This window comes from Agelaius tricolor, unplaced genomic scaffold (genome assembly GCF_023055355.1).
Source record: "Agelaius tricolor isolate 1412-34295 unplaced genomic scaffold, bAgeTri1.0.p SCAF_9, whole genome shotgun sequence".
NCBI classification, from domain to species: domain Eukaryota; kingdom Metazoa; phylum Chordata; class Aves; order Passeriformes; family Icteridae; genus Agelaius; species Agelaius tricolor.
In genome coordinates, this window is record NW_027269269.1 from 45103638 (window position 1) to 45124686 (window position 21049).

Consider the following 21049-nt stretch of genomic DNA (forward strand, 5'->3'; position numbering starts at 1 on the left):
CACCAAAAAAAAAAAAAACCAAAAAAACCAAAAACCAGGAAGGAAGGGCTGCTTCTTGTCAGGTAATTCAGGGAAGGCAGGGTGTTGGCATCACTGCACAATTGTATCCTGTCTGTATTCTCCTGGCAGTTTCACTTCAAGTCTATTTGATTTTTTTCAATTTCCCAGCCTCAGTTATAACAGAGTGTTTTAGACATGCTCCCATAAATGAGGGAGGATGGACAGTTTGTAAAGCACTGTGTAAAACTAGGGTGCTGGCAACATTTCTGAGGCATTTACTGCCCCTGCTGTGGATACACCACTCCTGCCAGAAGGAGGGGCCAGCAAACAGAGCTCACAAATAACACAGCTCTCTTCTCTTCTCCCCCAACCTGTTCCTCTCCCTTTTTTTCCCCAATAGGTTGGTACAATCGACTTTTTATCAACTTTGCACTCCGCAGACATATTTTCTTTTTTGTGCTACAATCCTATTTCCCAGCCATGCTGATGGTGATGCTGTCTTGGGTTTCCTTTTGGATTGACAGAAGAGCTGTTCCTGCCAGGGTGTCATTAGGTAAATCTTTGCTGTATGTTCTTTGGGAGGTATAGAATTGAGAGGGGAGGGTTTGGAGTTACCTTAGCTTATTTACACAGGACATGAGCAAAAATACCAGATAATTGCCTGAACAACACTGTTATTACCTCTCTTGTCATTACCTGTAGTCAGTCTCTACATTTGGAAAGGGGATGTTTGTTCAGACTGGCTTTGCTATTTTTGGAAACAGCTCACACACCACAAAAGCAAAAAGGGATGATTCTGCAGATTTCCTGATAGAATTTTACTTAATTGCAAAACCTGGGTTTTCTTTCTCTCTTCCCAGCAAAGTAACAGGTAGGAACAGGCAGTCAGATCCTTCCCCAAATCCATGGATCATTAGGTGTAGCCCAATCTGTGGAAAAGCTCTGCAGCTCTTCTTTTGCTCAGGAAACACTCACTGTCTTCCTACCAACCTGGAAACAGTTGCCTTGTGGCAAAGCCTTTCATTGTGGGACACCTTAGAATGTTTGCTTTGGTGTCTTAGCTGTACAAGGCACACAATCTTCTGTGGAAGCCAAAAGGTAAGTTCTGAACACCTCAGCTCAGGGAAAGAGGACCTATCACAGTGGTTTTTATAGAAGTTTGGGTTTTTTTTTTTTTTCTCACTGGTGAATCAGTGGATGCCACTCCAAGGCGGTCTTGTTGTGAATATAATGCTGATGGCCTTGGAGTGAGCACATTTTTTCAAAAATTAGGATCCCTGAAGATCTGATGGGAATTTGTTAAGATATCTAAGGCAGCCATAGTGCACCTTCAGATCAGGTTAAAATAAAGAAGCTCCTGTTGCCATATTTCTTAGGCAAGAGAAAAAGCCCTCATTTTTCTCTGTAACTATATCAATCTATAAAAAATAGGACTGTAGCCACTCAGATCCCTTTCTATTGGCACAGTCTAAAGCTATTAATGCATGAGATATAAATCTCTTTGTTAATCTGTAAACAAATTATGGTACCTCCCACCTACTTTTATTAATGCAGCTATGAATTCCTTTTATTTAGAAGAAATTTCACTTCATCTTTACAAATAGTTTTTAATTCTCAGTAGGCAATTTTTAATGTTGTCAAGATGGTTTTGCTGATCATGTTTTTTATGTATGGATTTCTGCAGAAGGTTATGCATCAGGAGTTCCATGAATAAAGCACATTTCATTAGCATAATCATACATAATTTATAGGAAACCTTAACAACAACGTTTAATAAGCCTAGCTCCTTGGCCTAGGGTATATGTACATTAAATAAATTGATTTCTTCTTACATGGTGTATTTCAAGCTCCATCCTTCAAACTAAAAAAGCTGCAGTGAGGTAGGGAGGAAGTTCTTGTATGTTCCAGTGGACTTGAACTGGTGTAGAACTGGAGAAGGGCTGCAGAGACTCAGCTGACAGTGCTGTCTTCCAGAGTTACATTGATTTCTTTAAAAGCAGAACCTGAGTTGACTGGAGTTTTTTTGTTTGTTTGTTTTTGTTTGTTTGTTTGTTTTTTCGTGAGCTGGAGCAAACCAAAATGAGATGAACAGCTGATGTTAGAGCAGAGATTGAAAAGATGAGGGTGAAATTTTGGTCACAGTGAGGCAAACGATAATTTTTTTCTTAGTTTCAGTGGCTGTAGCATTTTTATGCTAGATTGCTTTTAGAGAGCTGTGGAGTTATATTTGTTCTCAAAAGTACAATTTGAGAAAGGGCTGGGAGGGAAAATGATTCTTTAGTGATTTTCCTGGACAAGAAAATACACAGTGGCAGCCCTGGCTCTGGGAAGTGAAGAATGGCCACAGCTTTCACCTGTGTGTGGCAGTGCCCAAAGCTGCCACAGAAACGTGTTCCTTGTGCTGCTCAGTGACCATTCTGAGCAGAGGGATGATTTAGTGCTCTCAGCATTGTGTGTGATGAGTCCTTCATGGTTCACTTCTCAGAGCCCATGTGAGGGAGTTAGAGGGGGTGTCAATCACACTTCCTCACAAAGCTCTGCTGTCCAAACAGAACCAGCTGGCCAGAACTGTGATAACCTCTGTCTTCTCTCTGGCAGGTATAACTACAGTGCTGACAATGTCCACCATCATGACAGGAGTAAGTGCCTCAATGCCTCAAGTGTCTTACATAAAGGCTGTGGATGTGTATTTATGGATCAGCTTCCTTTTTGTCTTCCTGTCAGTCATCGAGTACGCAGCGGTGAACTATCTCACCACAATTGAAGAGAGAAAACAACTCAAAAAAAGGGGCAAGGTACAACCCTCTGTGTTTTGTTGCCTTCTGAAAGCATCATGCAAGCCACAGAGTAGTCCTGGTACACCACTGTGATTACAGAACAGTAACAATCTCTGTCTCCACTCTGTATCTCACTTTCTTTTTTTTCACTTGGGTGAAGGGAGACAAAGTGTCCTCCTCTCTGAGATCCTTAAAGGTCTGTGCTTTCTCTCCTTTCCCTTGTGGCAGAGCTTAGGGATATTTTTTTGCCCCCTTTTTTCCTCCTCAGAGGAATATAACCTTCCTTCTATTTTCAAATACATATCAATCAAGGTATTTCTCCTGTCTCTGGAATAGACCTCAGCATGCCCTCATATGATATTCCTCCCTGTTTCCTGGTTGGTTTTTTTTGTCCCAAGACCAGATGAATGACAAGGTAATTTTTAGAAAAGTGTGCCTGAAGCAGAAATAGCCACAAGTTAAACATCTGCTTCCTGTGAAGCTCTCACTTAAAAAACCTTTGCTTGAAGAATATCCCCTCTGTAAACTCATTTGCTGGAATATCATGAGGGGAGGAGCACAGAAAGAATGCATATGTTGCTCACATGATTGGATAATCCCATCAAAAACCTACTCCCAGCAATGTTTGAAGTATTTTCCCACAACTCCAGTTGCACAGACCTACAGGAGAGAGTAAGATTCCTCTGTTTCAGGAGCTGAGGCACGAATTGGCAGCCAGCAGCTGGCAATGATCAGGCAGACAAGTGTGTTTTATGGCATTTGATGACATTTCCTTGCTCATGTCCCGCTCAGGGGGGCAGGCCCCACAGAGAGCCATACTGTGGGATAGCCCTGTTCTCCACATGCTCAACACTGATGGTTTATTCATTTCTGATTTGCCACAATGGCTCCTGCTAGTAACTCTCCCTTGTTGCCAGGCTTCAGGAATGTACAGCATGGACGCAGTGCAAGCGATGGCTTTTGACGGCTGCTACCACGACGCGGATGAGGACATGGACCTGAGTCCCTTCCCAGAGCCCTGTGAGGAGAATGAGACCAGGGCAAGTCAAACCAACATCTCCAATGCTGACACCCCTCGCCTGAAGAGGAAGAGATCTCTGAAGGGAAACGTGGGCAGGATTATTTTGCAGAACAATCATGTAATTGACACCTATTCCAGGATTATATTTCCCAGTGTATATATTGTGTTCAACTTTTTTTACTGGGGTTTGTACATATGAACAAAAATGCTTATAAGCAAGATTTTATTTTGTGTATGAGAGTTGCATCATACTTCAAAAATAATGCAACAGCAGTAGAGGAAAAGGTTACAATTTTCCAAAAGAGACTCCTGCATCAAACCTGGGCTGGTTTGGACAGCAGCAAAACTCTTCATGAAAAGCTCTCACATGTCTGGGTTCTTTTCCAACTGGACTACGCAGAGTTTCACCACAGTGATCCCATGCACAGGCTCCACTGCAGTAGCACAGGAGCTGTGTGCTCACTAAGGGAGCCCTTTGTCACCCCCCTGAACAGACAGCAGCTCCCTCCTGAGCTGTTGCCCTGTCTGTGTCTGCACTCCAGCCCTTCCTCTCGAATCAGCCTCTCTGTTCTTCACCTGTGCTCCATTTTGGTCAGCAGTCAGCACCAACAGCTTTGGGACAGCCTTGGGATAGCTCCTGTCCTTGTTTCACTTCCTGCATTCCAATTTTCCTGGGCAACCCCTGTGCACCTCAGCAGCCTCTGCCCTCGGATGGGAACCAGGGGGAAAATGATGGCTTAGCAGTGCAGTAGGGACCAGCAGGAAGCCAGGCTGATGGGGCTTTATAGATTGTGCATCAGCAACACTTGAAGAAAACCCTTCACCCTTGTCAGCTGTCCATGACTCTCCATGGGACTTCTGTTTTGAAGAAACTGGCTCACCAGTCCCTGAGGCAGCACAGGAATAACAAAGGCATTTCTGGACCCTGTGCACTTGCAGCCACTTCCCAGGTGGATGAGCAGTGTCCCCAGCACAAGCTGTGTCCTTCACGAGTCACCCACACACCTCTGCCTCACCTCAGCCTGCTGTAATCCCCTGCTTCCTGCAGAATCCTTGGCTTAGAAACACAGGCTTTGAGACAGAGATTTTAGACAACTTTGTCAAGAGAACAAACCAACCACGCCTTTGGTTCTTCTGCTTTCTGTTGCACATGAACTTGGGGTTTTGCCTCCCTCCCTCTCGCTCTGGCTTTTGAGGTTGAATGTTCCAGTGAGAGAAGCTGCATCTGCCCCTTGCAGCAGTGATGCCCAGCATAGTTCCAGGAAATAAAAGGAAACAGCTGTGCCAAAACAGAGACACATACAGGAAACCTGTCAGTCTCAGATGAATTCTGCATGGAAATATCCTTAGATTCAGGCTAAGGAGGCTGAATGAAGGATATTCAGGGATAAACACAGAAAGTTTTCACAGCTCCAGAAAATAATCAAGATTACTTTTGTAACTTTCCCGAATAAGGAGCATTTTCCACTAAATTCCTTGGGTTTGTCTGTCATTTAATGAGCAGAGTTTATATTTACAAAGTCAGAACAAAATGATCATTTTTGGTGACAAAAAGTGTCACAAGGTAAATTCTTGGTCAAGTTTATTGGTCAAGGAAGTGGGAATAAATTTGGAAGCCTAAGCCACTCTCTGGTTTCTTTATTTACTTTATTTTATTTACTTACTTTTTTTTTTTTCTTGTTCAATTTACTTATTTTCTTGCTCCCATCTTGTTTGTTCAGAGCATGGTGATGTCTCTTAACTTTTTCAAAGAGCTGCATTTGTCAAGCTCCCAGTTCCAGAGCTGGAGAAGTGGTGACACGGTGCCTGCTGAGTGACTGAAATCTCACGGAGTCAGTGGGACAGACCGCTGCCAAACAAATGTATCAGAGCTGAGAGAGCTTTGATACTTTTCCAGGAAATCCTGTCATGGAAAGCAGAACCATACCAGGAATGACAATGCTGGGAATGCAAAGCCAAAGGACACACAGGCTTTGGCAACAGTAAGAGCACACCAGACCTCCAGCTGAGCAGATGTATAGTGTAGCTGTGTATAAAAATACACCATCACAGCCTCGCTCCTGCACTGCCTTTATGAGGCATCCTGCACAGATGTTCCAGATTGCCTGAGAAGATCCCATCTAGTTGCTCCAGACGTGTGTCTTCTAAACTTTTCACATGAACTAATATAACATCATTGTTTTCACATATTTATCTGCCCTACAAGAAGTATTTGTTGTGTAGCCAACAGTGAAGCCTCATCCTCCAATGGAGAAACAACTCCAAATCAGTTCCCTTTTCTAAATTCCTTGTGGGATTTGCAGCAGCAGAAACCCTGCAGCACAGCCTGAGCCCTGTGTAGGCTGCAGCAAAGTGGTCCTCACATGGGGGTGTGGAGGAAATTCCTGCCTGCATTTACCTTCCAGGCACATCTGTACAGGTGCCAGAGAGGTGCAGAGCTTGCTTTTGGTGGAGAAAGCTGTTTTTACTTTCAGCTGTGCATGAATCCACTGGCCAGGGGTTCTCCCCACCCAGACTACTGGGCAGGGGCACCTTTCATTAAACCAGGATGCTCGGACCTGACCCTGAACACTTCCAGGGATGGGATAGCCACAGCTTCTCTGGACAGCCTGTGCCAGGGCCTCACCAACTCACAGTAAAGAATTTTTATTTTCTAATATCCGATCTAATCCTCCCCTCTTTCAGTTTATAGCCATTCCCCTTGTCCTGTCAGTACGTGTTCTTGTAAATGATGATGACATTTAACTGCATTACTGCTTTTACATTAAAGCATATCGTTTTTATTTTCTTAATGCAGTAACAGGAATGATATCAGGAAAAATTATGCTTAAAAAAAATCTATTGCTTGTATAAATAGTAAAGGATAACAAACAGTATTTCAACAAACTATTTCTTGTCTAGAGGGTGCTAGAGGGCTGGCTAAGCTCCCATGACCCTGCGAGGTGTGTGTTAACTTCCTGACAGGTATGGTAATAAATACTTTCAGTCAATTTGTCTCTGCAGACCAGCACGGAAGTCTTTAAAAAGGTATTCACGAGTATTTCCCATTCCTGCTGGTGTTGCAGCCAGTCCCATGCGTGGGTTTCATATCCCACAACATTTACTGTGAGTTAAAGCACCACAGGCATGATGTAAATACATCCTTGGTGAGTGTTCATCCCGATGGCACTCAGGCAGTTATGCTGAGGGTACTTTGTGGATTTCTGGAGCAGAAATAACAGCTTGTCACGATTTCTGTCATCAGCTGAGGTGCAGGATGTGGCCTCACTATTTTTAACATCTACTGCTACACCCATCTGTAAGAAGAAAACATCCTGTGGGTGTTAGCGTAGGTGATGCAAACTTTTAAGTCCGGACAACTTCATTCTTAAAGGTTTTATAGTTCTTCAAACTATCAGTGCACAAGAATAAAGCTTTAGCAAAGCCTACCTGACATATTTTTCTGATGTCATTAGCCAATGTAAACGAAACCATTAACAGGCCTCTTTAGTAAAGGTAATTAACAATACTTTTGGAACTTTTCATGTGCTCGGTAAGGATTCTGAAGATTTCTTTGAAGGAGCTTCAGAGGGACTCTGGAACAGGATTTTGGTCCAGGAAAAGATCGCGCAACTAAAGCCTAGACACTGTTGTGCGTACAAAGCAACATTTAATCCTCTGAATAACTTCAGCGGAGACACCGTGGCGCTCCCGCTGGAATACACGCAGGAATTACACTGGAGCAGCGCCGCATTTCCTCCCGGCCGCCCGGAAGCGCCTCCTCCCGTGACACCCAGCGCGGCAGCGACACATCCTGCCCGGGGGTTAGCCCGGCCCCAGCCCGCTCCGATCCGGTCCGACCCGATCCATCCCCTCCCTCCCGCCCGCAGGGTGAGTGCGGGGCTGCGGCAAGGCCAGGGCAAGCAAGGGGAGGGGGAAGGAAGGGGAGAGCCAGGAAGGGGAGGGCAAGGAAGGGGAGGGGGAAGGCGGCAGGGCTGCGTGTGCCGGAGCCACCGCTTGTGCCCGAAGCCGCCGTGCCCGCCCGTGCTCCCGCTGCTTCCCACGGAGCGAGCCCCTTGTACTGCTCGGTTCCTGCTCCAGCCCTGCCGAGAAGGCCCCGGGGTGTGGGGAGGTAAAGAACGGGCCCGGAGCCGGCCATGCGGAGCCTGTCCTGGATCGTGTCCCGGGCTGCACCCAAAGCAGCGTGGCCTGAGGGAGGGAGGGAGGGAGGGGATCCTGCCCCGTGAGACCCCACCCGGAGAGCTGCACCCGGCTCCGGGGTCCCCAGCACGGGAAGCACCGGGAGCTGTTGGAGCCAGTCCAGAGGATGCCACCAAAATGATCAGAGAGCCGCAGCACCTCTGCTGTGAGCACACGCTGAAGGCTGGGCTGGTTCAGCAGGCTCTCCAGGGATATTTTTGCAGCCTTTCGATACTTTAATGCTCTAAGAGGGACAGAAAAGACTTTTTACCAGGGCCTGTAGCAACAGCACGGGGGGAATGGTTTTACATTGTAAGGGAGTAGGTTTAGATTAGATATAAGGGAGGATTTTTTCTGGTGAGGTTAGTGAGGCCCTGGCAGCTTGCCCAGAGAAATTGTGGCTGCCCTATCCCTGGATATGTTCAAGGCCAGGTTGAATAAGGCTTTGACCAAATAGATTGAGTGAAAGGTGATTTCTTCCAACCCAAACCAATCCTTGGTTTGCAGTTGTAATAAATAACCAAACACTACAGAGAAGCACATGGTGTAAATGAAGCAGAGTTCTGTGAACAGTACATATTTGAATTTAACTTCATTGGATTAATCTGAGTGAGCTGAGAGGTTGAAATGATGGCTTTAGGTCTGGAATTCAAAACCATCAAATCAGGATTGGTTGCATTTGTGTTCCTGACATTTGGGGGACACCAGTTCTAGATCCTAATGCCATCAGCATCTTCAGATCTTGCTGCCAAGCAGGGACTAATTTTCAGTCTTTAATTTTTTAAGCATTCCCTTGCCTCATGTAGTACAGTGGCTTTTTGCAGCTGGGAATGTCCATCCTGCTGGGAAGGTGGTGAGGTGAATTCCCTCCTGCAGGTGACCTCAGTAACCTGAGGTGACCACAGGTTACTATTGAGGGACAGGCTGCTTCAGGAACTGCTGATGAAGCCTTGCCCAGGAGCTGGGGGACCTACAGGGTGTCCTGCTGCACAGAGAGGAGAACTTCCTGCTGCTTGGAAATACCACCCACAACTGGAGTTTGGGTTTCAGGATGAGGGATCTGTGCTGGCAGAAGCATCTCAGTACACTGATAGCATTTGCTGTTGGGAGTAAAGGTGCCATTTTTACTCAGCAGTGAAAGCATCAGCATGTTCTTTCTGACTGCTCATGGGTTGGCTTCTCAGACTCGCTCAGACATGCCCAGAGTCCCTTTGGGTTTGGCTGCCAGGCTCTGCTGCTCCAGGCCTTGGGCTGGCTCATCCTCAGCATGCTTAGCTCAGCTCCCCAGGCTGCTGCTGCTGCTCTGGGGGAGGAAATGCTGGAGCAGACTCCAGGCAAGTCTGTCTGCACATGGCTTAGGCCTACTGCTAACTCGATTTGTGCCTTAACTTTCCTGAGAACTTGGCAGCTAAACCATTTGTGAATTGACTCTTTTGTTCTTGCATAATTCTACACAACATACTGTGGAAAAAACAAAGTAATGACTTTCAGCTTTAAAATTAAATATCTGTACTTGTATGAAAGAATTATTTTTATTCTACATAAACCACAAAGTTTGACAGCTTGGCAGTAATCAAAACAGAATCTTGGCATTTTTGTTTTTAAAGTGGTACAATTTTACAAGTTTTAAGCTTGTAGATTTAGTAATTACATAGCATCAACTGAAAGACATAAATGTTCCCTCTTTTGTAAACTGTTACTGTTGAAGGAAGTGTAATAAGAATACAAGTTTCTGATCCTGCCCCCTCTCTCTACCTTGCTCTGCATATTGCAAATCAATCTCTTAAAGATGAGTTGATTTTTTAAAAAATAATTTGCAGCTCCTGCTACATGTCCACTTGCCCACAGGTTCTTTGTGTGGGTGAGTTCCTGCAGTGGTAATGATCCACTGGGTTCCATCACATGTTCTTTAGTACAAATCCAGCCATGGGTGTGAGCTCCTGTGAGCTCCCAGCAGAGCCCTTTGGAATTTGCTGAGGTTTGGGAGAGGGCTGGGAGCAATTAGTGGCCCCTGAAGCCACAGGTGTGCCCAATATACTGTGATATCCTCCTGGGTAGGGCAAGAGCTGCTGCCCTGGGCTGTGATCTCTTGAGGTTGTGTTTTGCTGATTGTTCTGGTTTTCTCTCGCCCTGGACAGGAAGATGCCCAAGAAAGGAGGGAAGATTGCAGACGTGGCAAAGGAAACACAGGCTCAGTGCAAAAAGCCCAAGTTGGACGCAGCTGCTCCATCAGTCCTGAGTTTTGAGAGCCCAGACAGCCTCTTCAGGAGCCTGATCTCTCCCATTGAGGAAGAGGAGTTTTTCAGGGACTACTGGGAGCAGAAGCCACTGCTTGTTCAGAGGAATGATGAGCTGGTGGCTGCTTACTACCAGTCCCTGTTCCAGCTGTCCCACCTGCAGGAGCTGTGCAGCCAGGGCCTGCACTACGGGCGAGATGTGAATGTCTGCAGGTGTGTCAGTGGGAAAAAAAAGGTGTTAAATAAAGAAGGTAGAGTGAATTACATGCAGCTGAGGAAGGATTTTGACCAGAAGAAGGCAACAATACAGTTTCATCAACCTCAGAGATTTAAGGTGGGATTGTTTCATTGTAAATAATGCAGTTAATGCTTGCTTAATTAATGCAGTGTGGCTTTTGCTGAGTGGCACTAGACATGGCTTCATGTCTGCCCCAGGGGAGGTTGGCATTGATGACCTGCTGAAATCTTTACATGAATTGTATTAAAACACAGTTTGTATTTCTGCACTGCCATCATGTTTCAGTGCTCTGCAATAAGAACAAAGTCTGATTCATGCTATGTTTTTCTGTAATATTAAGTGTGCTTTATAAATGCATATTTGATGATTAGGCATCTGTGCTTAAATTATCTCTTCTTCCCCACTTTTTCCTTGTCCAAACAGGGATTTTTGTACCACTTCCCCTTAATCAAGAATGAGGTGTGAAACCATGTCAGGTATTTCCAGGATACTCCACCATTCCTGCCAATGGAATAGCATTGAATTGCACCATGGAAGTGACCAGCCCATTTTAGCTGAGTGTCCTCAATCTTTGTGCATGGGAAGGAGACAGTGGTGCTGCACTGTTGTAAAGGACTTGGATACTTGTAGGTACTTTGATTTAGGCAGTCCTTTTTTGTCCCAAGGTGTCAGCACAGTCTAAGGCCCAAATAAGGACCCAAATACCCAGCTGGGTCCCACCTGTAGTGTCACTGACTGATCTCAGTTATTGGCATCTCCTGATGTTTCCCTGTCACATGTTGGGTATGAATGAGTAAAGTTTGTGCTTGAGCACAAACAATTGGAGTCACTTGTAAAATGTGTCTAACTTTTGTGTTATTCTGTCTTTGATGCAGATGGGATGAGGGTGGATTATTCTGTTTAGGCTCATTTTTGTCTGGTTTTGCAGCCTGAAGTTGGTACAGGGAAGAGAGCAAACATCAGTATTCTGTTGAGACACCAGAGTTTTTGGCTTACCATTACTTTCATGGCAGATCTCCTTTGCTAGTGCAGTTGGGGAGAAGCTGCTTCCCAGGCTGTGTGTTCCTGTGGGGATGTCACCATTCTTCCCCAGTGATGGGCTGGTGGCAGCCAGGCTTGGCTGAGCTCTTCAGTACTAACAGCAACATTTTTTTAAATTTTTTTTTTTAAATAGGAGGAGCTGTGGAAGATTCAGGAGAAGCTGGAGTGTTACTTTGGGTCTCTGGTGGGCTCCAATGTTTACATCACTCCCCAGGGGTCTCAGGGCCTTCCCCCTCACTACGATGATGTCGAGGTAGGACAACATCCCCTTGTCTGTGGGACCCTTTGTGGGCTCCTCTGTGTGTGCTTCCACCTCTCCCCCACAATAAACATTCTAGAAAGAGTTCTGGTTTTCCACTGAAAACTCAGGGTAATTATTTGCAAGTGTTTCCTGATATATTTTTGTACTAATAGTAATGCCTAAGTTTAAGTGACTGGAGAGGAACAGGGATTCTGAAATTCAGGATAAAACAGATCACACTTCACAACTCTCTGTTGTCTCTAAATAGAGTACAAGAATTTAGTTAAAATGTAAATTTGTGCATTTAGATATCTACAAGGTGATATGGAAGGAATTGTATTTGCTGTGCTGTGGAGTAGCTGAGGGCAGAGAAGGGGAAAATCTGTATTTGTCAGAAAAGCAACCTCTGCCAGTATTTCTGTCCCTGGTTCTGGCTTGGTTCCACAGACTTGGCAAGTCAGAGGATAAATTAAAATACCTGGTGAGCTGGGTGTGTGAGGGGCAGCAGGGCTTCCTTAGCCCCCCCAGAAAATGTGGATTCATGGTCCCTTGCAGGTGTTCATCCTCCAGCTGGAAGGAGAGAAGCACTGGAGGCTCTACAAACCAACGGTGCCTTTGGCTCGGGAGTACAACGTTGAGCCAGAAGAGAGGATTGGGAGTCCCACACATGAATTCATATTAAAGGTATTATAATCTAACTGCTTCAGGTGGGCTGGGATGCAGTAGCAAGAAAAGTAATCATGCTTGGTAGGCTCTTAGAAGTAGCTGATGTGACCAAGTTTAAGGACCATAAGGTTAAAATGGAATCAGATTTCATCAGTATTGCTTCATAATCTTTCTCTTTTTGCTGGTGTTTATAGGACAAGCCATGAGTAAACTGATTTTTCCTTTGTGGAGGCAATTTCATGTGCTTTGCACGTCTTTCTTGTCTCAACTTCCCCAATCTCTGTTATTCTCCGTGGAGATATTTAATTTACATAGGTGAGAAGATAGGGAGGAGGAAGGTTCTATTTGTTTTTTTAAGTGTTTTAACTAAAATTTCCAGACTGTTTGACTTTTCTTGTGAAACACTGGCCTTTTCTTTTGATAATGATCTGAACAAATTCCCAGGGCACTGAATTACCAGCAGATTCATCTCTGCTGAGTCTTTGTCCCCTTCCTGCAGCTTAGCAAGCAGGACTGTGCATGTTCTAGCATGTTAAAAGCTCGTGTTTGCTGACAGATGTAGAGCAAATATTGACAGTAGGTTGGAAAATTTGAGGTGCTGGACTTCAGGCTTAGAGTGCTTTATGTTATTAAAGTGTACATTGGAGAATTGCTCAGTGTTGTGATTTTTAAAGAATATATATTGTCAGTGTGTCTGCTCAGAGTTATTTTCTCTGGACTACAGTAAGGTTTGACCAAGTGGCCTAAATGTATGAATTCTCTGTCATTTTCCTGCAGCCAGGTGACTTGCTGTACTTCCCAAGAGGGACTATTCACCAGGCTGACACTCCTCATGGCATCTCCCATTCAACACACGTGACCATCAGCACCTACCAAAACAAGTAATTCCTCTTTATTTCTTCTTTTGTATGGCTTTCCTCTGCCAGGTGATGTTTGTGTATAGTACAGACCTGAAGCTGGTGTTTCAAAGAAATGATGTCCTGTTTCTTAAAAAAATAACCTTGTAATGAGCTCTGCTTGGGTCTTTGCTGTGTTCATCCCATTCAGCCCTCGTGTGGTTTGTTTTCCTGTGGGTACCACAGGGCCAGGGCATGTCAGCTTCCCCCCAGGGATGTGCTGACATGGAATATAGGTAGACACCCCACTATTACATAGGTGCCCTGCTGTTAGGGACAGAATCTAAGTGAAGTAGCAGTAATTGAAGTTTTGGGGTTTGGGAGAAGGAGGGGAGTGAGACCATTGTTCTTTGAAGCAGCCTCTTTGCCAGGTTTTCATGCAGCAAGCTTGATTGCTTTTTAATTGCTTTATTTATTATTTAGCAGCTGGAGACTTTAATGTGGAAGATAATGTTACATCTGCAAACTCACTGTTGTCTTTAAAAAAAACCCTCAGCAGTGGCTGAAGTTGCTGTTCATTTCATAATCCAGATAAAGAGCCATGGGGTTATTCCTTTTATCAGCTTTCCTCCTGTATTTGATTGTCACCCACACCTCTTTAGACAAATTCTTCCATGCAAATATTCTCTGCTAATCTGTGTTTTTAATTTTCTACCCCATGCATGAGAGTCGGATTTCTTTTGACACAGGTCAGGTCCTTGTCCCCCCCATTGAAACATTGTTATCACACGGGGAAAATGCTGTTATTGCCACCTTATCAGCTCTCAGGTGCTTGGCTTGGAATTATTGGCCCGATTTAGGAATTGGGAAGGATTTCTGTTAGCTGCAAAACAGGGTAGAACCAGTCTGGGCATATTTTAGGTGAGATGAATCTCTGACCACCAGCTGTGCCACTGTGGAAGCCCAGGGTGTCAGTGCTGCTGGTCACTCTTCCTGTGGCCAGTGTGCACAGCAGGGTTTGTCCAGCTGGATCTCTGGTGATTTATTGGGTGCTGGGAAGCCAAGGATTCAGCTCCTTGTAATGGGCTTGCTGGAGATCTGCAGCCTTGTGAGGATCAGTGCAGTTTCTCCATGGCTGCACCAGCCCAGGCCAGTCCAGTGTGTGACTTGTCAGGAGCACATTCCCTGGGGATGTCTGCCATGGCTGAGCAGAGAGCAGCAAAAGCTTCAAAACTGCTCTTCTTCCCACGTTAAAAAGTGGAATCATCATCCATTAAGGTTATTGGCAGTGAAGTGTAAGAGCCTTCCTCTGGCCCTGCTGTCAGCAAGTGTAGGTAAAATAAACAGCAGTCCTGGTGTTTTGATTTGGCTTGTAGGTGGAAGTATGATGTGGAAACATTTCCTTGGAAAATTGAAGAGAATTTGAAAATAGCTCTGGAGGTGGCACTTGCAGTATTTTTAGGCACCAAGACAAAAGGGACATCTCTGTGTAAGCAGAGTTTGTCTGGCCCAGATCCCAGCAGGCAGAGAGGTGTGCACATGTGGGATAAGCAGGGCAGTTTGGAAAAGCAGTGGATAGCTGAAGACATTTGGAAACTGAGGGCAAGAGAAGCACTAAGAAGTAAATGTCCTATTCCTTTTATTGGCCAGAGTTCGTTCTTCCCACTGGGTGGCAGACAGTGAAACATTTGAGTAGACATGATAAAAAAAAACCAAAAAACCAGGAGACTTTAATAATTGTTTTATTTAACACTAGTTCAGAAGAAAAAGTAGGATATGTGTTTTGTTTCAGTGAACTATTTCAGTAATGTTTTTTCTTCTTCCTGTCCTTCAGCTCTTGGGGAGATTTCTTACTGGATGCAATCCCTGGCCTGGTGTTTGATACAGCAAAAGAGGACATGGCATTCAGGACAAGCATTCCAAGGCAACTGCTCATGGTTAGTAGGTGGGACTCAGGGAATAATGGTGCATCCAGGTGATCTGTCAGACAGAAAAAGTTCTGTCAGGCCAAGCTTCTCAATCTTTAAGTCAGTAAAGCTGTGAATTGTTCTGGAACTTCCTTATGGTGGTCCTGTCCTGCTGCTTCAGCTTTGATGTGTGAACAGCTCATGGGGAATGTCTAAAAGAAACAAAACTTGGTTTGGGACTGAACAAAGATAAAAGAGGATTGTCCAGATTTTCACTGCTTTGCTGCACTGCTTTAGGCCTGGTCTGTTCAGCTTGAATCCTTTGTGGATGTTTAGCAGGTGAACACAGCTGACTGCACCAAAAAGCTGAGCAGCCTTCTGAGAAGGCTTGCAGACAGTCTGGAGAGCTCCAGGGAGCTGAGATCATCCGACATGAAGAAGGATTTCATCACGCACCGCTTGCCGCCGTGCCCGGGATGTGACTCTGATCCTTTGACTCCAGGTAGAGTTTGAACTTCCCAAAGCTGATGTGATGGTGGGGCCTGAGTCTGCCTCTTAAAACTTGTAGCATTTCCTGACAGGCCATTTCCATCACAGTCTAGGCCAGCTTTGTGTGGTGCTTGGCTCTGTGTGTGTTTGCACACCTCTCTTGGTCAGTTCCCAGTGTCTGGTAGGAGAGAGATGACCTGTTTCCCTTAGACTGAAATAAAGGTTATCCTAGAATTTAAAAATCTTTCTCATTTCTCCTTCCACCACAAGTTTGAGAACTCATGGCTGTGGAAACACAGGTTAACAAAAAATCTTGCTACAAGAGAATGGGTAGTGCACAGGGGGCTCAATTTGTATCACGTCTGGTCTTCCTCCTTTTCTAAGGGAGAATTTATTCTTCTTAGGTGGGAAATTGCCAAAAATAGATAGCAAAATCAGACTGCAGTTTAGAGACCATGCTATCATCACTGTGGAACCAGATCAAGAGAATGCTGTAAGTATAAGGAGCCCACCTTGTATGCCTGGGGTGGGGAGTGGGGGGCACAGGAATTGTTGCTCTGTTGTACTAAAAGGGTTGTGCAGTTGTGCCTGGTTGGATCCTGCATCCCATTATTGCTGTTAGGAGATCCTGGGGCTGTTTGCTGAGCACATTCCAGCCTTCTGGAGGGAGGCACAGAATTGTATTGTCTGTGATCCTTAATCACGTGGGGTAGGTCATTACAGCAGCTCAAATGGCCTTTATAGCTCTGGATAATAGATTTTTTAGAAAAAAATCTTTGTATTTAAGACCATGAAGAAGTTATAAAATTAGGGTTCCTGAGGAGAAGGAGGAATTCTCTTGGTTGCATTTAGTCTTCTCTACTGAGTCATGTTTGTACCTAGTGGGTGACAGTGGCACTTACCAGTTGTTCCACAACATAGATACTGGCATTTTGCATCATTCTGTGTTTACTCTGCTCCTTAACTGTGAGGGTTTATTAGTATGAAATTATAGAAGTGGTTTTTTGTTATCTTAAAAAAAATGGGGGAGGAGAAACACATACAGAGGATTATTGTGTAAATGGGTTTTTTTTGGGTTGTTTGTGTGGTTGGTTATTTTTTGGGGGTTGTTTTTTTGGTTTGTTTTTTTTCTTTATTAGTGGAATGTGTCCCTTCAAGAAAAACATACCATAACTTTTTGATTTTTCTCCTCCATTTTATTTGTGTCCATATTGCTGTGAGACTGTGTAGGGTTTGGAAACTTTTTTTTTCAATTTTATTGCACAGCCTTGACCAAGGACTGATAATGGGCATGTGATTTTTAAGAGACAAATCAGTCTCAGATTGGAGATTTATTGATGCACACCTGTTCATTAAGACTTTTCAGGAGAGGTGCCTTAAATGGCCTTTTTACTACAGAGTATCATCAGTCCTGTGACTCCAGCTGGGTCAGTTTTAAGACAGAAGGTTGTAAATAAACTTTCAGAGGTGTTTTGCAGAGTCCCTTCTTGCTGTGGGAGGTGGCTCCTGGGTCATTCAGCTGAGAAGGTGATGAGTTGCTTTCCTTGCTGTAGCAGTGGCCTCTGGAATTAAGGAGCTGGCACTGGAGTGAGGTGAGTGTGAGGATCACCTGTGACCATTTTCTTCCTGCTGTCTTTCAGGATGAAATTCGCAGGGAGATGGTTTATGTGTATCATTCCTTAAAGAACAGGAGAGAAACTCACATGATGGGGACAGAGGATGACACTGCCAGTGAGGACGGCCTGGCACAGGTTTGTTCCTGCAAACACACCCCAAAATTTATCTTGCCACTGTGGGTTTGGCTGTGTTGTTCAGCATCCAGAATTTTTCAGCCCATTCCCAGAGTACCAGGATGAGCTGAAACTGCAACACAGGCAGTGAAGAGTAGAATTAAGTACTGTGATCTCATGCTTAATTAAACATTTGAGATGCTAATGGGATATCTTGTGCATGCCCCATGGCCCAGTTAGCAAAGCTGCTGGAGCAACTAAAAGCTTCTCTTACTTGTGTGTCCTTCAGCAGGTGCTGTTGGAGGCTGCTGCAGATGTAGCACACATTCCATGGGGATCACCGCACCTCATTTCTGTCACATTAAACCTGTGTTAGCTCCTGTATCCACTGAACACCCTGTGTAGGGCTGCTCACTTCAGCCTGGGGCAGGCAGCACTGGGAGTGAAGAACTCACTCTTCTGAAATGTAATTCAGGTCTGCACAACTCCAGCAAAGAGGCAGAGCAGAGCACAGCCTGGCTTTGGCTTGGCCAGTGCTGCAAGGCTGTTATTTTCCTTTTGAGGTAAATCTCACTGCTCCTTTAGAGCTGAGGCTGGACCCTGGTACCTGGGCTGCACATAGATATCCCAGGACCTTCCTTTCTACCCTTAAAAAGAGAGTTTGGGAATGAAGGTCCTCTGTGCTTCTGTGCCCAAAGACTGCATGTGTCAGCTAGAAATAAAGCTCTAAAATTATTGCTCAAATAATGGGCAAGGTTAGCAAGAGGGTAAATTTAAAATTATTTTTTTTCTTCTGTGTGGAAACCACAGGAGGATGTCACATGTACCATAAACATCCCTACCCTGTAAAATGTGCTACAACATGGAAGAGTTACCTCTAAGTAAAATAGCTCTGGATAAAACTCTTACCTTTTGGGGGCTGCTCCCATGCACAGGAGTGTGCTGTGGGAATGAGCACATTCCTGCTGCTCCCTCCCCCCAGCCTCACACTCTGGTGTATAATAAAGTCACTGCACTTTGCTGAGGGGTTTTTCTGTCTCTTTTTCCCCAGCAGACTCACGGGCTCCGTTTCCCTCTGCCGTACTTGGATGCACTGAAGCAGATCTGGAGCAGCAGCACTGTTACTGTTAAAGAGCTTAACCTTACCTCAGATGCAGAGAAGGAAAACCTTGCCTTGTCACTCTGGACTGAATGTCTGATTGAAGTTCTTTGATGCTTTTGTGAATTAGCTGCTCCTGGCTATTAGGCATCTCTTGAGACCAAGAGATTATTAAATTAGTTTTTTTTAAATCCATCCAGCCTCTGGTTTGTAGTGCTAACAAAGCATTGCAATATCTTGGCTACTTTCTGGTGCCAAATGTTAGCTGTTATTCCACACTTCTGGGAAAAACAGGTAAGTGAGCCACAGCTCCAGGTGTGTGGCTGGATGAAGGCACTCCTCAGTACCCCCAGTGCTGTGGTGTCTCCTTCCCTCTGGAGAGCTGCTGGGATGTGGAGGACATCTAAAGATATACATGGAACAGCATCCAAAACCTTGGGCATAAAACATTAACTTGTTTTTTTCATTTGTAAAGTTCATCAGCAGGAAAAGCTGTTTGATTGCCCTGACAGAACAAAAGCTTCCTGGTAAAAGCTGCATGTGCTGTTCCCACAGGGAACTTTGCCCAAGAAAACCCCTTTTCCCTCAGATGCTGCCAGCCCTGGAATAAACAAAGAATAATATTTATCCTCTACCTCCCCAAGCACCAATTTCAAGTGAAAGTAACCCAAAAGCCTCTAGCTGGAATCTATATCTTCAAGAATATTGAACAATCTTCAATATTCTCTTGAATGGGTTTTGATGAGTCTGGTGCAGTTACTTTAATACTTCATTGATTTTAATATGCAATCTCACTTAACAGCACAGCCATATATTCAATATACTTATCCCCCTTTTTTGGCTATTGGAAAAGAAATATTTTACAGGAATGTGCTCAAGATCTGCTGAAAACTATTATTTAGTTTGTTTAAAAAGAATCCAACTGGCAAAATGTTTCTCCTGAAAAGTTTTATACAGTTAAAATATACATGCTTTAGCATTTTACATTCAAGGTCTCTTAAGAACAAAAGCCTGCTTTACTTTGTTATGTAATACTGAGACACCAAGTATGATTTAGTCATTCTTCATTTAAGAAACTACAACTTTTTACACAGGCTTTTAAAATTTCATATGGAAAGTCACATGCAAACCACTTGATGTACTGACTTATATGGAAAAAAGCTTAACAAGTGCTTTAGTTGAAAAAATATATACATACATTTGAGGATCTTACTCAAACAGCAGATTTACGATAATTTTAGAATGCAAAATAGTAAGTGCAAGTAGATTTTTTTTTTAAATAGTACTATATAGAACTCAATTTCATACAAAAATAGACATCCATATATTTTACTTCTATGGCAAACTTACGAGTTATGTCTTTGTTTGGGGATGATCCTGGTTGAGTGCCCAGCTGGCATAGCTTTTGGAATCTCAAATATCTGTCTTCAGCTAACCTGAACTCTTTGAATAGTCCTAGAAATACATACCCTGAATGTACAGATGCTGGAAAAAATATATTTTCAGCATTTAGTGCTGCTGAAGCCAGGGAGCTCAGGGCCTTCTCTTCCATGTCAGGTGTTCACAGCCTTCCAAGGGGCTGTGGTTGAGCCAGGAAAAAACTTTTCAAGCACCACCTGCAGTCAGTGAGGTCTGGCTCTGTTGGAGCAATGGCTGTGGTTGCATAGTGTGGAAATTGAGGAGAGCCCTGGCACTCCAAGCTCTGCCCATCAGTTGTCCTTGGTGCCACGGTGCCCCTGATGTCCCCACGCTGTGCTGGGAGCATGAAGCCAGCCCTGGAGTGCAGCTGCTGGCACCTTTGGGAATACATGCCAAGGTGAGTTGGTTTTGGTGCTGTTAGAAGCAGAGAAGACAAAGGCTTACCAGTGTCACTTAGGGGCTGAAAGGCCCCTGTATTGCCTCATTTCACATGCTGAGCTGGAATTCCAGTTCAAAGGTGTCTTTATGAACAAAATAAATTGCATTTTAATGAGATACATGATTCAGGATCGCTTGGAGCCTAAACAGTTTCACTTGGGACATAAAAGCCCAGCACAAGTTCCTTGAAGCTCATCAGTGCATTCACTCCTCAGTGAGCTTCCAGCAGGGTGAGAGGAAGGTGAAGACAGCATTTCTGAAGAGCCTTTCCCCTCTTATCTCTTGCCCTTCCCATGCTGCAGAACTTCTGCCTGCTCTTTTGCATTTACCTTTCATACTTCAGAGGAAGAGCAATGGTGACTTTCACAGGAACAGCCTCTGCAGAATCAGCTTCTCTGCAGAGAGACATTGGATCAACCTCCCATCTTCCAGATTTGTGCAAAATTCAGTTCTTTTAGGAGCTGGTGCTTGGCACAAAGGAAAAGAGAGAGGAGTTGCTGCTTATGGTTCCAGTGGTGTATGACTTCAGTAGTTGGGTTCTTTTTTCCCTTCTACATGTTGGTAGCCCACAAAAAGTCCATCTGTGGGGTGGATTTTACTCACAATATTTCAATATCCCATTTCTGTGAAGGTCTGTTTTCTATTGGCTGATTCATAATGATGTGATTCTTATCATAGTAATTTCCTCCTTAAAAACAAAAGAAAGTCATGAAGGAAAAGCTTTTGAAAGA

At 44.4% G+C, this 21049-nt stretch overlaps 3 protein-coding genes across 6 annotated transcripts in view; 2 read left to right on the plus strand and 1 right to left on the minus strand.

The window, feature by feature from the left end:
- Positions 1-5419, plus strand: part of GABRR3 (gamma-aminobutyric acid type A receptor subunit rho3) — a 34711-nt gene extending 29292 nt beyond the window's left edge. For all 3 annotated transcript variants that reach the window (XM_071433787.1, XM_071433788.1, XM_071433789.1), the window contains 3 exons: positions 401-553; positions 2599-2795; positions 3695-5419. In XM_071433787.1, the coding sequence (XP_071289888.1) occupies positions 401-553; positions 2599-2795; positions 3695-3997 (653 nt within the window). In that variant the 3' untranslated portion in view covers positions 3998-5419. The remainder of the gene's footprint in view (positions 1-400; positions 554-2598; positions 2796-3694) is intronic.
- Positions 5420-6798: 1379 nt separating this feature from the next.
- Positions 6799-18656, plus strand: RIOX2 (ribosomal oxygenase 2). Of its 2 annotated transcripts, none has more exons than XM_071433790.1 (10): positions 6799-7668; positions 10116-10548; positions 11627-11746; positions 12290-12418; positions 13178-13281; positions 15071-15173; positions 15480-15645; positions 16037-16125; positions 17273-17383; positions 18414-18656. In XM_071433790.1, the coding sequence occupies exons 2-10, from the start codon at positions 10120-10122 to the stop codon at positions 18573-18575; spliced, it is 1413 nt and encodes a 470-aa protein (XP_071289891.1). In that variant the 5' UTR covers positions 6799-7668; positions 10116-10119; the 3' UTR covers positions 18576-18656. The 2 variants fall into 2 exon arrangements, with proteins under 2 accessions (XP_071289891.1, XP_071289892.1); XM_071433791.1 differs by having other exon boundaries at positions 6801-7668; positions 18417-18656.
- CRYBG3 (crystallin beta-gamma domain containing 3) overlaps positions 14963-21049 on the minus strand; it is an 85584-nt gene continuing 79497 nt past the window's right edge. The window contains exon 22 of the mRNA XM_071433786.1: positions 14963-21006. Coding sequence (XP_071289887.1) covers positions 20918-21006 — 89 coding nt within the window. The 3' untranslated portion in view covers positions 14963-20917. The remainder of the gene's footprint in view (positions 21007-21049) is intronic.

Coding starts and splice junctions, on each gene's coding strand:
- RIOX2 (XM_071433790.1), top strand. CDS start 10,120: ATGCCCAAGAAAGGAGGGAAGATTGCAGACGTGGCAAAGGAAACACAG. Junction 13,282..15,070: donor ATCAGCACCTACCAAAACAA/GTAATTCCTCTT, acceptor CCTGTCCTTCAG/CTCTTGGGGAGATTTCTTAC. Junction 16,126..17,272: donor AACCAGATCAAGAGAATGCT/GTAAGTATAAGG, acceptor GCTGTCTTTCAG/GATGAAATTCGCAGGGAGAT.